This window comes from Syngnathoides biaculeatus, chromosome 4 (genome assembly GCF_019802595.1).
Source record: "Syngnathoides biaculeatus isolate LvHL_M chromosome 4, ASM1980259v1, whole genome shotgun sequence".
Lineage (NCBI taxonomy): Eukaryota > Metazoa > Chordata > Actinopteri > Syngnathiformes > Syngnathidae > Syngnathoides > Syngnathoides biaculeatus.
The window spans coordinates 8,126,054-8,142,341 of NC_084643.1; the positions used below are offsets into that span (position 1 = coordinate 8,126,054).

The following is a 16,288-nucleotide window of genomic DNA, read 5'->3' on the forward strand; positions in this document are numbered from 1 at the left end:
CAGCCTTGTGTCTGTCCCAAGTTCAGTCAAGTTAGTGCTGTGGGAACAAATAAATGACAAAAAAAAAGAAAAAACTAGTCAAAGAATCCTGCAAGTCATCAAACGGGACAAGTGGGGACTAATCTGAAAGCAGTGCAGATACACACACACACACACAAAAACCTCCTGAATGTGCCCAAGTGCTTCAAAGCGGCTCTCATCTGGGGCTCCCTTTTAACGGCGTCACGTCAACAAGGAGGAGCGGCGGGCGGTCGGGTTTGAGGCGAGATGAATCGGTTCTCGCGGAATAATGTTTGCGGTGGGGAAGCGCAACACCTCCCGACAACTCCCGACTAATTTGTCATCTCGTGTTCCTTTCACGGCAAACAAATGATAAACAGCATGCACGCGTGCTTGTTTGTTGTTTTTTGGGGGGAGGCTTCTTGTGAGCTGGAGGCGACCGAATTTGTGTGGAAAATCAATAGTAGTCCATTTTTTTGTCACTATTTGCTGATCATTACAGGAGCGTTGCTTTCATATTCGTCCTGTGATAACAACCTGAGGTCCAATTACTCTGGAAAGCCTTTTTGTCACCACCTGGCTCATCGGATCAGGACATTGCATGCGATCGGAATGAAGCCTGCTTGTGCGGTGTAGTCTATTTGCTGCAAAATATGAATTATGTTATCAATTTGTCCATTAATTTGAGGTTTTTCTTGATATAACTTCGCTTTTAAAGGGATCTCAGGGTTGATATCGTATCCCCCAAAAATGTATTTATAATGTATTCTGAAAATTTTATTATTACGAGTTTGTCTATTGTTATTATGGCGGTATCAGCCTTTACATAGTGTTAATATAATTTTAGTGTTCATATTGTTATAATGCTAAAACCTTTTTATTTTAAAGAAAATGTATTTATATATTTATATTTTTGACTATTTTTTTTTCTGAGCCGCTTATCCTTACAAGGGTCATAGGAGTGCTGGAGTCCATCCGAGCTGTCGACATGCAAATGCTCTCAGTCAGGGGTCTCCAACTGGCAGGCCGAGGGCCATTTACGGCCCGTGAGATGATATTTTGTGGCCCTTACCTTAATATGAAAGTTTGTCTGTGCAGCCCTAGAGTTTTTTTTTTTTTTTTTTAATAAATGGCACTTTCACAATTTTGTTTGCGGAGCTGATGAACCTACTGATCACGGTTGGGTTTATGGCTCTCGGGGGTCGTTACATCGTTTCCACCAGAGAAACATTTTTCATTGAGTGAAATTTACAGCAGCGTTGCCGTGGAAAGTTTTACGAGTTAATTTTGCACACAACTCGTCAACGCCACCATCCTTGCTTTTCTTATTTCGTGTTATGAAGATTGGATATTATTTAAATTTCGAATTAAACTGCGTGCATGTGTATGTGCACCTGCGGCCCGGCCTCAGCCAGATTCTGCCCCCAGTGGCCCCAAAGTAAATTGAGTTTTAGACCTCTGTGTACTAAAAGCTCAAGAAAAATCACATACTTGGCAGTAAATAAGTGATATCCCAATGGGCGACATTTTCATGCTTTTCATTTTCATTCAAGATGCTGCAAAGATTTCACAAAAACTCCTCGAAATGCATCTCAGGTTTAAATATGATGGACAGTCTCGTCTTGAATGAATTTTTAAAAGTTTATCTTTCAGATACTTAACTGTTTTTTTTAAACATAGACAAGTTATTATGTCTTAATAACCCTAACCTGCAGGTTTTTGTACAACAAATGAAGACAATTTAGTGAACCCATCTTGGGTGTGTATAAACATAGAAAAATGATTCTTTCGCGATTTGTTTTTTTTTTTTGGGGGGGGGGGGATAAACATCAAAGACAAGTCTTCAAAGAATGCATAAATATTAAAAGCAATTTAGTCTTGAGTGGACTTCACATACGTTTTACAATTGCAAAGAAAATGTAGTCGACAGTTAACCTAATATATGCCTTTTTTAACATTCTTCAAACTAAGTTGAGTCTTTTTAGTTTTTTCTCATCATCAAGAAAGTTTTGCCTTCACCACCCCAAACTTTTTTTTTCTTTTTTTTAACTTCAGTCAATGTAGTCTTTGATGTAACCAACCATTTCATATGAAAATCAAAGAAAACTAACAGATTTATTGGAACAGATTTTTGGAGACGTCAAATACAATTTTATTGTGTTGAACGGAGTTGATGATATTTATTAATATATTTGCTATGCCGACCTGGCAGCAGACAGCAATTTTAAGTTTTGAATTTCTATACATATTTTGTAAATAGCAAAGACGATTTACTCTTCACCTTACATTTTACATCCATTTTTTTTCTAAAAGCTAAAGATAATTTCGAGTTGCCAATGGGCCAAGGCAATTAAAGCTTTGGGTGAGCCCGACCTTCATGTTTCTGTGAACATCAGAATCGATTTCCTTGCTTGCAAACACTGAAGACAACAATCTTTGCATCCAAACCCGAAGCCTCCTTCCTGTCAGACGACTTTGCCTCAAAGAAATTCTTTTTCCTTCAAAGTCGGGAGATGACACTAGAGGAGGACCTTCAAAGCCTCCACGCCGAGGGGCCTCCTGCAGGGAGACTCGAGCGTCACCTTCCTGGGATTTTGTCCTTGCGAACTTCAGGGAAGCTACTCTTGTTTTACTTGGGACCAGAGTTTAAATACCATAATTTAACTATAATTAACTTTAACTGTAATAATTACATTTTTTTTAGGTTTCTCCCAACCTTTTCTGAGCCATGGCATGTACTATATTTTACATTTCTCAATTCTCACAGCACATTACCCAAATCACGTTGCACAAAATCCATCCATCCATCCACTTTCTTTTCCGCTTATCCTCACAAGTGTCGCGGGGGGTGCTGGAGCCAATCGCAGGGCACATAGAGACGAACAGCCGCACTCACAACCACACCTAGGGGGAAATTAGAGTGTCTGATTAATGTTGCATGTTTTTGGGATGTGGGAGAAAACCGGAGTGCCCGGAGAAAACCCACGCAGACACGGGGAGAACATGCGAACTCCGGATCGAACCCGGGACCCCAGAACTGTGAAGCCAACACATTCCAGCTGCCCCACCATGCCGCCATCACACAAAATATATATACTTTAAAAAAAAAAAAAAGAGGGGGGGGGTTGTCTGTTTACTCACAAATGTACAGTAATTACTCAGTCAGAAATATGAACCTGTCTACGCATTCAAAGATATTATTCTGCCGTATAAAGGATACCGACCGCACACTCCTGGTGATATCGTACCAAACGTTGGCATTATAGTTGAAAATTAGTACATTGAAGGAGGCATTTTATCCTTTTTCAGGCTTTCTTGAAATAAACAAAAAATCATTTTTGGTCAGAAAACACGCTGTATTCAGAATGACAGGACACTTTATACCCCATGTCCTACTTTTCTGAAATCAAGCACTTCTGACAACCACTGGTGGCGGACAAGACTTGCGACTAGAACAACTTCCATTTGTGGAAAAAGGGAAGTTCCGATACAAAAAGAGATAAATGAAAGCATTTTCACTCACTTCGCACCCGTCCACCAACTTCACTGAGCATTGAAGTATGTGTCGCTTCTCAGAAGCCAAAGCTATTCTCTTTGATATAACGAAAAACAATGCAGCTCTGCTTACCTTTTGGCTTTGAGAAGCAGGGGTGTCGCACCTGTTGGTTTTTTTCCCCCTCCATGACGGCATTTCAGACAGTGGCTTTGGATCTTCACCTGGCCAAGCTGATGGTCTCGTGTGCAAATGTATTGTGGATATTGTGATTATTATGTTGATTAGCCCCTCCCACTTGATGGGTGGGAAGTTGCTCCAGCAACCCAAATGTCTAAAAAGTCAATGTTTTGTGTAATGTGTAATATGAGTCTACTGTGCATCCAGCGTTCTTTCTACAAGGTGAAATTCACTGGTTCATATTTCACCGTCTGTAATATTGCCGTCATTATGGACGGCCGGCAAAATGATAGCTCGCATGTTTTGCACAACAACGGCGTTGACTGAGTGCTCGCGCTTGACGCACTTATTGCCAGTGACTCTGCAAAAGGGAGATAAATATGACAAATTCCATGTAGAAGCAGTTATCTTAAATGTTTACTGATGGTGTTGTGTTGTTACGTAGAGATACAATAGAACCGTTCATCACAATGGCAAATGCATTGTATCGTTTTCTAATGTGGCGTTTTCAGCTTGTTATTTACCACGAGCTAAGATCCCCCCCCCAAAAAAAAAAATTGTACCTAATAAACTGACTTTCTGACATTTAAAATACAATGGAATTAACATCCATTATGACACGTTCGTATGCAGCATATATATATATATTGAGTTAAACCGAGATGATTTTTCATGAACACCGCTTCCTCATAACCAAAACCCAAATAGATTCCCGGTAATTTAATGTCATACTAGGACTGTATATCCATCCATCCTCAGAATTTTGAGGTCAACTTTGAGGGTGCACATTATACACGAGAAATGATGATACATAATGAATGATTCCAATAAATGTACGGACACAAAAACCCGAACCTTACTTCGTCTTTCATCTTTATACTGCTTACCTGCGACCAGTACAGAAAATGGAAGGATGGATGGTCACATACAGTAAAAAAAAAAAATGACTAATACTCAAGAAGTAGATGACTTTAATACCGAGAATATATTTTCAAGGTTCCCTCCAGAGTGCTTTCTAAAAATGATTTAACTCCATCCATTCATTTTTGTCGCCGCTTATCCTCATAAGAGTCGATCCTATCCCAGCTATCATCAGACAGGAGGCGGGGTACACCCCGAACTCGTTGCCAGACAATCGCAGGGCACAGCGTTGTTGTTGTGCATGTTTTTGGGATGTGGGAGAAAACCGGAGTGCCCAGAGAACATGCAAACTCCACTCCGGGATTTGAACCCCGGTCCTCAGAACAGTGAGGCCAACACACTACACCTGCTCCACTGTGCTGCCCGAACCCTATATTTTCAAATATATTTAAGATAAGATACCCTCTGTACATTAGAGTCGATCGTTTTAGATAAGATATTAACTTTATGGATGGAAATCACACTGGAAAATGTCAAAAGACGAAGAATGTGTTAGCAACATTAATGACATTTATACACTTCTCTCAATTTTAATCAACTCTTTAGTGAAAACATGAAATATGCTTTGAATTTCTTCTTAACCGCTTTTGAATCACGTTAACATATTTCAACACGAAAACATTTTTGATACTTTAAACGGAAAAATCTGTGATATAACCGGGCCGAGATAGACGGAGGTTTACGCTATCGCTAAAACAACATTTCCAGCCGAATCAAAATTCACGTAAACACAACCCATCATTTTCCCGACTCATTCGGATGGAGGCCAAACGCTGCGCCATACAAAACAGCTCGACATAAAGAACGCCGTTGCCGCTGTTGCTTAGAATCCGGGACAACACAGCCGCTGTGCGCTTTTTAATATTTGATGACGCTCTAAGAGTAGCTTAGCGCACCTTCAAAATTTTTCAACACGCAGAGGCAGGCAGACACTCCCAGCTGTATTACATATTTCATTGAATTTGCTCGTGTTGCCTGAAAATCAACATGAAAATTGTTCTTTGGCGCAACACGGTGGCTGTTCTCTGCTTCAGTTCCGCGGGTCCTCTGATGGTCGTGCGTACTTCCGTCGGGGGAAAGATTCCCATTCCCGTTGGTCTTTCATATCATCCTTTCTCATGAATACTTCATTAATCAGAAAACATCATTTGCTCATTTCATTTTTGATCTATAAGACCGCAGGTAACAATTGCGGAAGATGTGTACTTATTTATTTATTCTATGCTTCAAAACCTTGAGGGGAAATGTTGTTTACACTCTGTGGAGTGAGGCTACCACACAGTATGTTCACTTCATAAAAGACTCAAAATGTACTTTAGGTACTTCGAAAACGAAAAATGTCCGTTGTGTTTATTGAAAACTAAATACATATGTTCGGTTATTTAAAGCCTCAGAAACGCATGTACTGTATGTTTTGGTTAAAGTTTATTAAAGACTAAACATGTATGTTATGTCCATTGGATCATTTTAGTCTAAAGTGTATATTTGGTGCATCCAAGACTAACATCAGAAATTCAGCGTCATCTAAGATTTTGAATATGTATACTTGTTCAGGCGGCATGGTGGATCAGCTGGTAAAGCGTTGGCCTCACAGTTCTGAGGTCCTGGGTTCAGTCCCAGACCCGCCTGCGTGGAGTTTGCATGTTCTCCCCACGTTTCCTCCAGGCACTCGGGTTTCCTCCCACATCCCCAAAACATGCAAAATTAATTGGACACTCTAAATTGCACGTAGGTGTGATTGTGAGTGCAGCTGTTAGTCTCGATGTGCCCTGCGATTAGCTGGCAACCAGATCAGGGTGTACCCCGGCTCCTGCCCGTTGGCACCTGGGATGGGCTCTAGCAGTCCCCGTGACCCTCATGAGGATAAGCGACAAAGATAATGGATGAATCCATACTTGTTCCAGTGATGACTCTAAAACTTGATTTTACTGAACAGCAAATTACCTTCAGTTTTCTATAAATAAACCCATATTAGATTCACTGAAAACTAAAACCATGTCTTAGGTTCACTGAAGTCTTAAAATATCTGGATGGTTTTTAGAAGACCTAAAACATTCGCTCGGTTCATTGACGACCGAAAATAGGGGCCAGGTCATTGAAGACTTTTCAATGGACCTTGGCAAAGCTAAGCACATGAATTTATATCGCACATTTCCTACACAAAGGTAACTCGGTGGCTGGGGAGCTACGGCGGGAACAAACGTGTTCAAAGCTGCGTGACCGCCGCATTTCTTCTGAAAAAAGCGAAATGTGAGGGAACCCATCGATTATTGACTGCAAAGGAAGAGACAAATATTCCCCCCATCGCCCCGTCATGGATTCTGTCATAGACGGTGAGAAAACTTGGTAAGACTTGATCAAATATGGAGGGAAAAAAAATGGCCAGAATCCATTCATTTTCTTAGCCAATCGCAGGCACTCACAATCACACCTCGGGGCAATTTAGAGAATCCAATTAATTTTGCATGTTTTTGGGATGTGGGAGGAAACCGGAGTGCCCAGAGAAAAGCCACGCAGGCACGTGGAGAACATGCAAACTTCACACAGGCGGGTCCGGGATTGAACCAGGGACCTCAGAAATGTGAGGCCAACGCATTACCAGCTGATCCATCGTGCCGCCTGACCAAAATCTCATAGCTCAATTTCGGAGTGACCACCAATAACATACCGAGGAATGCTAGACTTATTCTTTGAGAAATGACCTATGGGGTCCCTCAAGGGTCAGTTCTTGGACCTCTCCTGCTCAGCCTGTATATGCTACCCTTGGGTCAAATTCTTCAAAACTTGAATGTTGACTACCATAGCTATGGAATTGACGCACAGTTATGCGATTTCAATTGTGTTTTTTTAATATTGTTTGTCATTTTTATGGTTTTTATCCCATTTGAAATGTTTTATCTTTTTGTTTTCAAATGCCTTTCGTCATGTAAAGCACGTTGCGTTACCTCGTGTATGAAATGCGCTATACAAATAAATTTGCTTTGCTTTGAGCTTGCGTGAGTCATCAAGTTTGTGTTCGTTTTTGTGCATGATAAATGAAAAGTGTGGAAAGGCTGAAAAAAGGCGTGCATCATTCTCATGTTCTGTTTCATGTGACCCTGAACATGCTAAGCAGGATAGATACGGTGGATAATCGACGACTTCCCCTCGTATCCCACTCTCAGTTCCATATGGGCTGTTCTATTCTACTCTAGTTGTACACAGATCAACGCTATTGGCGTTCTGATTTATTGATGTGACCGTGATATCAATCCTCCATGGGGAAAGCAGGCTCGATGCATCTTCCCATGCGGCGCTTTGCGTACGCCACTTGTAATATGCGATGTCATATGAGGCTGACATAAAATCATGCAGATGGAGTGTGTGAAGTGGCTGTAAAGCACCGCGTATCGGGCCGTCCTCAAGATTGTGCTAAAAAACACGATGTCAGCACCAAATACATTGGCGGGGAGAGAGAGAGAGAGAGAGAGATAACATGGAGGAGGACAAATTTGAATAGAATGGAAAGTTAGAGAAGCAGCAGCGCTCCGAGTTTAAAGGTGGAACAGATAGAAGGGGAATAAAGCAATGCGGCAGAGGGCCAGAAGATAAACACAACGTGGGATTATATGGGTGGGTGTCATGTATTACTGAGAAGTTGCATTTTTGAGAGGGGTGTTTGGTTGTTGGTCTGAACCTCATCAGTGAGCCACGGCTACCAGTACGACTAAGCGCAATTTCCGAAGGACTTCCGTGCTTTTTGGTTTTTTTCTCAGTTGTTTTCCATGGCCTAAAATGCCTCGTCCAGTACAACGTTATTGTAAATAAATAGAAAACATACCTGCAAAAGTTTGAAAAAGTTTCACATTATATTCAAACCCGGTGTGCTTGGTCATGGTGACGTTGTTGTCAAGTTTCTAGTTTCAAATTAGCAAAAAATACTGTTACTGTACCAAAAATAGCATGTTTCTGACTCCAGACTTGTTTCTTTCTCTCTCTCTCTCTCTCTCTCTCTCTCTTCACTCTGACCTCCAAATTATTTCCAATTTATTTTATCATATAATTGAGTTTCTAAAGCAGGGGTGTCAAACACATTTTTTCTTGCGGGCCACATTGTGGTTCCAGTTTCCCTCCCTCCATTATGACTGCGAACCAATACAAATATTTAATCGTCTCATCGTATTTACATCATCAATTTATGATCTACTTTTGGAATCAGAAATCAAAGGCAATGTGTTTTTTCAACTATTCATGTTTGGTAACACAAAAAAATGCTTGGAATATCTCAACTTTATCATTTATGATGCATGACAGTTTGAATTTTTTTATGCAAGTTTTGACAGGAAAAATTGAAATTGTCACTCTAGTTTGGCATCGCGGGCCACATAAAATCATGCGGCGGGCCGGATCTGGCCCCCCTAGGGCCTTGAGTTTGACACCCGTGCTCGAAAGGAATCCAAATTGAATTAAATGCGCTTTCGCACACTCATGTGGATTTGCTTGCTTCCGTTTGTGCGGTAAAACTGACCTTTTCTGTATGCATATTTTCTTAATGTTTGTGTATTTCTAGGTGGAGAAGTGCCCTACACCACCCTGGCGACAAGGATGATGATGGGCGTTTGGTGGATGTTCGCCCTCATCGTCATTTCCTCCTACACAGCCAATTTAGCGGCATTCCTCACCATCACACGCATCGAGAACTCTATACAGTGAGTGTCTTAACGATTGTTTGTGTGTTTTTGTATGTTTTTAATAATCCACCGTGGCATTTATTTTTGCCTTTGAGGCCACGTATATTGTCCATCCCCCTATGCCACTCTCAAGCCCACATTCTTCCTTGCCTTCACAGAGGATTGTAATTTGTTGTTTCTAAAGTTTACCCCTCCTGTTGTGTTTGTGTTTGAATCTTGGAAATTCTGTCGGTCAAACACGAAGATGGCATCACCCCAATGAGGAGAGGAGTGAGAAGCATGTTCGTTTCATGTTGCGCGCACACGCACAAAAAGCCAAAATGTCCACACGATAAATGTGCGTCAAAACGTGTGCTACACAATGAAAGGCAAGAACACGCACACATGCTCTCGCTGTGTTTTTTCCCTCCCTCTCCGTCTATCTCTGCGCCTCGTGTTTATCTATTCTGATGACGGCGTGTTTTGCCTGCACTTGTTTCCTGGTGGCACTCGGAAGTATTCATCTCTCATCGAATTAATCAGCATTCCCAAACATCCGCTCGGGCCGCCTGCGCCCGTCTACCTCGGCATTCATTATTTTCACTCTAGATTTGCGTCTGTCCGTATGTTTGCTTCGTTCGTATAGATTTTCATTTAATGTCGCCCAAATTCACATTGCTGCTCCATTTTGTCTTGTCTGCCTGAAAATGTGCCGCCATTAACAAGTGCCTCTCTGCTGGCTTCCGCCGGGCAAATTAAGGTTTTCCATAAATTTTCACGCATTATCTGGAATGTGTTTACTCTTCCGGGGTCTTTAGAGGCATAATTACTACCTCACGTGGATGGTTGCCGGAATGAGGAAGAAAGAGGGGGCACTGTGACATGTTCAAGTATGGTCGTGAGTTGTCTGAAGAAGTAAACTTGGTTACAAGAATACCCTTGAGCAATGAACCACACGCTGCTTCACCAAGTCACCCCACGACAGTGAGAGACGATGAAATACACATTAGTTAGCTTGTCTGATTCGTCCACGCCGTTCAAGGTGCGTAGGTTGGTTGGATCGGTAGATGGGTAAGCAATTAGATGGGAAGGTTGGCAGGGAAGTAGGGGAATGGCTATGTAGGGAAGAATCGAGGAATGGATGTAAGCAGACAGGAAGGTTAGGTAGGCAGGTGTGTAGGTCGGTTGACAGATTTAGTTGGTTGGTTGATTAGGTAGGAAGGGAGTCTCGGTGGGTTTGGCTAGTTTGCTGTCTGGTGTCCAGATCAGCGAGTCGGTAGGTAGGGTGAGAAGGGAGAGGAGACTGGAGGGATGGAAGCAGTAGTCGGGCAAATACAGTAAGTAAGTAGGTCCATTAGGGTCGTAGACAATCAGTTAGGATGGTAAATGTTGGGTTTAAACCCAACCGCTGGACTAAATATGAAAATGAAAGGACAAAAGAGGTCTTCAATTTGGCCCGTACGGGGAGAGACAGGTTTGACCAGCTGCAACTCCGACGCCCGTTCTGAGTCAGCCTTATCGGTGTCCCCCTTTTTAGTAGTTTCTCAAGACAAAAGGTTACAAGATTGCAAAACAAATGGAGGAACAGATGGCAATACCAACACCAACATGAATACTTCAGTAAGCATTTCTTCAAAGGTGCAGCATTGTCCTAATAAACCTGCTAGAGATCAGCAGTGTTTATGGTGTTGAGCTGTATCTGCTTTGAAGTCTGCAAGGGGGTGCATCACCTCCAGATGTCGCTGGGTCGCACTCCAGGTCACACTCGTTCACAAAGAGAATGATTCGGGCAAAGATGATAGAAACAAATGTATGACAAAACAATAAATCTAACAGTTGGTTAACTCGGTAGGTTGGTACTCTAATGTATTGGAGACAGTTTGGTTGGATAACAAGGAGGGTAGGAAGGTATTTCATCAACTAATCAACGGACACGTGCACATTTTAATTTGTGATTTGTACACCTAGAGGCCTCCTCTCAAATCAACTCCGCAGGGAGTGAAAAGGGCAGACGGGAGCGGAAGAAAAGGCCACTGTTCTTCTCCATGTCTTAAGGAAAAGTTAGCAGAAGTAATATGGTTTCTCTTAACTTTTGATGTCATTTGTTTTATTGTGGAAATGAAATAAGAACTGAGCGTTCAGGAGGCTTTCTGGTCAATTTCATGCTTGGATGTTTACCCTCAATTTCACCGCAGATCTTTCCGGAAAAAGAGAGCAAGAGGAGGTGGATTAGAGAGAGTGGGAGAGAGAGAGTACAATGTGGAGGAGCAAAAAAAAAAAAAAAGATGACCATGTTTGAGTTGTAATTAAGAGAATAACTATTGTCTCGATGCAGCTGCAGCATTTGTTGGAAGGCCGTCTCGAGTGCATTCCGTGCGTCATTGCTTTACAATCTCATCTTTCTTGCAAAATGAGAAATTGGTTCATCATGATTGGACGAAATATTGCTTCGGCTTGCTTTCAAAAGACGTTTAAGCCTTGACACTCTTAATGTCAGCTTCGTATAATTGTTTCTTCTTGTATCCCTAAATGAATTATTGCAATAAGCACCACACAATAAAGTTTATTTATTTATTTATTTATTTATTTATTTAGAATTAGTAAATTATCCTTTTTTTGTACAGTAGAAGAATGCATTATATCCTGATTAAAATAAATCATCCTCATGATAAATGAAATATGAAAAATAAAGTGAAAAATATGCCTCAAAAATCAGACAACTTTGAAGTGGAAGAGGCATCCTTTGTGCTTTGGCTTTTTTTTTTTTAAGCTTTTTCGACTTCTTGCTATAATTATCCATTCCACCACTACCCTGTAAATGTGACTTTTCTTGTTTCCTCACCATTATGTGTCTGTCAAGCATTTGAATATCTATCTTTAGAGCGGTTAATGTCTTTTTCAACTTTCATGTAACGTTAAAAGATTACATAACTGTGCTTATGAAACTCACTTTGGATTCCAACTTTACAAGTTGCTTTGTAATTAATGCATCGTGGTCCAATTTGCAGGTTTGACTGCCGGGTAGACTTTTACCATTTACATTGTACATATAGCGAGCAAGGAGGCCCAGTAGCTCAGTGGTTAGAGCACTGGTTTGGTAAACCAGGGGTTGTGGGTTCGTATCCCACTGGGGCCTCCAATCCCTGCGTCAGGAAGGGCATCCGGCGTAAAAATTGGGCCAAACATATATGTGCGTTCATCTGAGATGACACGCTGTGGCGACCCCGAAAGAAACAACTGTACATATAGCGAGCAAACACCGGGAAACAACAGGGAGAAAAATCTCAGGCGTATTGCATTCCCGAAGGACTTTTGTGCGAGGCGCTGACTGTTAAAGCGGCGATTAACCCAATGCAATAAAAGCCGTGTTAACAGCGACGCAAATGAAAATGTTCAAAGTCGTTTGTTAAGACGGGTCAGGGAGACGGTTGACGAGGGTTACGGTTTAGGACCTTCCGTAAACACGGTAGCGTCTTTGTGAGCGAGCATCCTTGTAATTGCCACCGCCATAAATTGTGCCTCCTGCTAAATATGCCCTTAACGTGACGTGCAGACAAAAATAAAGTAGGTTGAGATAGAAATACATTTTTAAAAAATGACTGTACAGTGGTCCCTTGAGATATGAATTTTATATGTTCTGTAATCATGCTCTTATTTGAAAACACCCATATATCTCGAAACATATTTCAGCAATACATTTGATGGAAAATGCAATTAATCTGTTGCAGTCCTCCCAAAACACCACTTTTTCAAAAGATCTTAGTAAAGAAAACTAATAGTATATTGTAAAATATATTCATAAAAACTTAGAGAATATTTTAACTGGTTGCATCATGTGTAATCAAGCCAAAAGTCTCGTACATGCACACTGGAGTACATTTGCGGGCTGTGCCTTTAAATATGTTGTCTCGCTCCCTCTCGCTCTCTCGTTCTCGCCTACCGTCACTTGCAAAAAAGTCCTTCCCATCTGCAGTTTTGAAACTAAACCCTTCATTAGATTCCCCAACTTTTATGATCAAACCAAACCCGTGTGACCTCTTCCCTGCCCCAGGTCCCTCCAGGACCTGTCCAAGCAGACGGAGCTTCCCTACGGCACGGTGCTGGACTCTGCGGTGTACGACCAGGTTCGCTCCAAGGCCATGAACCCCTTCGAGAGAGACCCCATGTACGCCCAGATGTGGCGGATGATCAACCGCACGGGAGGAGCCGACAACAACGTGGAGGAGTCCAAGGAAGGCATCCGAAAGGTGAGGAGAGAATTTTCGAGTTCAGAGGTTGTCTACGTCCCTGTTGGGGACATCAAAACTATCTATCTATCTATCTATCTATCTATCTATCTATCTATCTATCTATCTATCTATCTATCTATCTATCTATCTATCTATCTATCTATCTATCTATCTATCTATCTATCTATCTATCTATCTATCTATCTATCTATCTATCTATCTATCTCCATCTATCTCCATCTATCTATCCATCTCCATCTATCTATCCATCTCCATCTATCTATCATCTATCTTTGTACACAAAAACACACACATATGGATGACGTCAAGCCGTTGGTTTTCGTGTGAACTGTACCAAACTTTCAGTAGATTTGAGAGCAATCAACTCACATGCTAACGTTAGCTACAGCAGTACCTTACCTCTAAACCATGTGGTGTCCAAAGTCCGGTGGGACAGTCTGAGCGCTCCCCTGTGCCGAAAAGTCTCCCTGTTATGAATGCGCATGCGTTAGTAACAGGGGAACTCTGGGTACGTAGCAGACGCTTACTGGGAAATCTCCCAGTCTCGTAGTTCCCCTAATTCTACATAGAGGTAGCTAACATACCTTATATCCTAGCCTAACCTTAAAACAAAAGTTGATGAAAAGATATACATTCAGTGTGTTCGCCTTTCTGAGACGTCCATAGCGAACATGAACACTCGGCGACATGTTATCGAATCGCACATGTTCAAGCACTGATGGGGATGTTTCAGACTGGCTGGAAGTTTACATAATATACGCGCGTGGGCGTTAATCACAAGGAGACTTTTTCAGCGCCGGGAGCACTCAGACCGTCACACCTATTTTCAGCTGTCTGTCCGTTTTTTTCTTTTTTTTTTTTTCTTTCAAATGTGCATTTTCCACAAAATCCCAATTTGATTGTAATTGGGTTTTTGTACAAGTGTAGCTCCCCTCCTCTCCATTACCTTTCCTTTTTTTTTTTTTATTCGCTGGCTGTTACCTTGAATAGCACATCGCCGGCTTCAGGCTATTTGGCCATGATGTCATTAACACGTCCTCACGGATATCTTCTCGTGTGATATATTTAGACGTCTCGGGAGGGTCCCCCACCCACCCCACCTCCACCCCCGTTTGTTTTATTTGAGTCCTGCGAGACCTTCATTTCCTTCTCTCTTTTTTTCCCCTTTCGGGCCTTTTACGCCCAACTCGCATCCACATTAAACGTCCCTCCCTCCGTCACTATTGTCTCCCGCGCTCGATGGATTTTCTCCCCTCTTCACTTTCCATCCCCCGCAGCAAAATAATATTAAATGTCAGAACAGGTCAGCGTCTCAGCTGTCTCATACACACAAACGCACGCACGCAGACATGTACACAGGCTCACACATCCCCATTCATGCACAAATACATAATTGAATGTGCAAGCAGACGTCTGTAGGCTTTGTATGGTATTCATAAAAAAAAACTGAGACTATGTGGGGCTGTCAGAGACATAATTCAATATTACATCTCTCTCTCTCTCTCTCTCTCTCACACACACACGCACACACCTACACACACTACTGAATGTATTTTGGTACAAGACAATATTTAAGTCAAGGTTTGAGAAATTTTCCGTTTGCCAGATTGTATTGAAGGAGCGCATTTTTGTGTAATGTTGGAGAGCTTTTCGCTTGTACTGTTTGATCATGTGACACTTGTGTGAGTGTGTGTATAAAACAAAGTTTCACGCAGAGTGAGAGAGCATTTCAGAAGTGTGTAATGTAATGCAAAAAAAATGAGTAATGTGTAAGACAGAATTTCATTCTTATGTACATGAAAGCTTTTCACTTGTGTGCTGCCATGTGAACGTTTCAATGATACCTGGGAGAGCGTTCCACTCGTGTGCGTTAGAGAAATTCACTTGTGTGTGAGCATTTCACCTGAGTTGGAAAAAAAAAAAAAAAAATAGTTGCGTGGGTATTTCAGAAGTGTGTGTGAAAGCGGTTCAGTCGTCTTTTACCCGGTTCGGGAAAGGTTTAATGATGAAAACGTGTGTGGAGGTATGAGAGCATTTTACTTGTGTGATGGAATTTAACGGATACTGTATGTTTGTGAGAGAGCAGTTCAGTTGTGTGAGACCCCCCAAAAAATTCACAAGTGAATGTGAGAGTAGTTCAATAGTGCGTGAAAGCATTTCAATAGTGTGTGTGTGTTTCAGCAGTGGATGTGAATGAAAAAAATTTCAGTCGTCCGATTGAGTGTTTGTGAGAGTAAGTTAGAGTATTGTTTACCCTCAACTAAATTTCTAGAATTTCAGAAAATTTGAGACAAATTTTAAAGATTGAGGCTAATAAAATACAATTTAACACTTTCATGACACATGATAAGCACTTTAATCAACATTTAAGATATTTTACAATTTGGTATACTTTTAGAATCAAAACAAAGTTTATAAAACAGCGGCGAGGCCGGCCACGATGTACGGATTTGAGACGGTGGCACTGAAGAGACAACAGGAAGCAGAACTGGAGGTGGTTCTCGGTTGGATAGGATTAGAAATGAGCTCATTAGAGGGACAGCAAAAGTTGGATGTTTTGGAGACAAGGTTAGAGAGAGCAGACTTCAATGGTTTCGACATGTCCAGATGCGAGAGAGTGAGTGAGTATATTGGTAGAAGGGTGCTGAGGCAAAAGAGCAAGAGGAAGACCAAAGAAAAAGTAGATGGATGTTGTGAGGGAGGACATGAGGACAGTGAGTGTTAGAGAGGAAGATGCACGAGATAGGCTTAGATGGAAAAAGGTGACACGCTGTGGCGACCCCGTACGGAACAAG

The 16,288-nt window shown here is 41.7% G+C and overlaps 1 protein-coding gene across 8 annotated transcripts in view; it reads left to right on the top strand.

Moving 5' to 3' along the window:
- The window catches only part of grid2 (glutamate receptor, ionotropic, delta 2), a 491,233-nt gene that overhangs the window by 409,081 nt on the left and 65,864 nt on the right, over positions 1-16,288 (top strand). For all 8 annotated transcript variants that reach the window (XR_009794537.1, XR_009794538.1, XR_009794536.1 and 5 more), the window contains 2 exons: positions 9,144-9,282; positions 13,295-13,490. Coding sequence is in view for 5 of the 8 variants with exons in the window: in XM_061816592.1 (XP_061672576.1) it covers positions 9,144-9,282; positions 13,295-13,490 (335 nt within the window). In the remaining 3 variants the exon portion in view is untranslated. The remainder of the gene's footprint in view (positions 1-9,143; positions 9,283-13,294; positions 13,491-16,288) is intronic.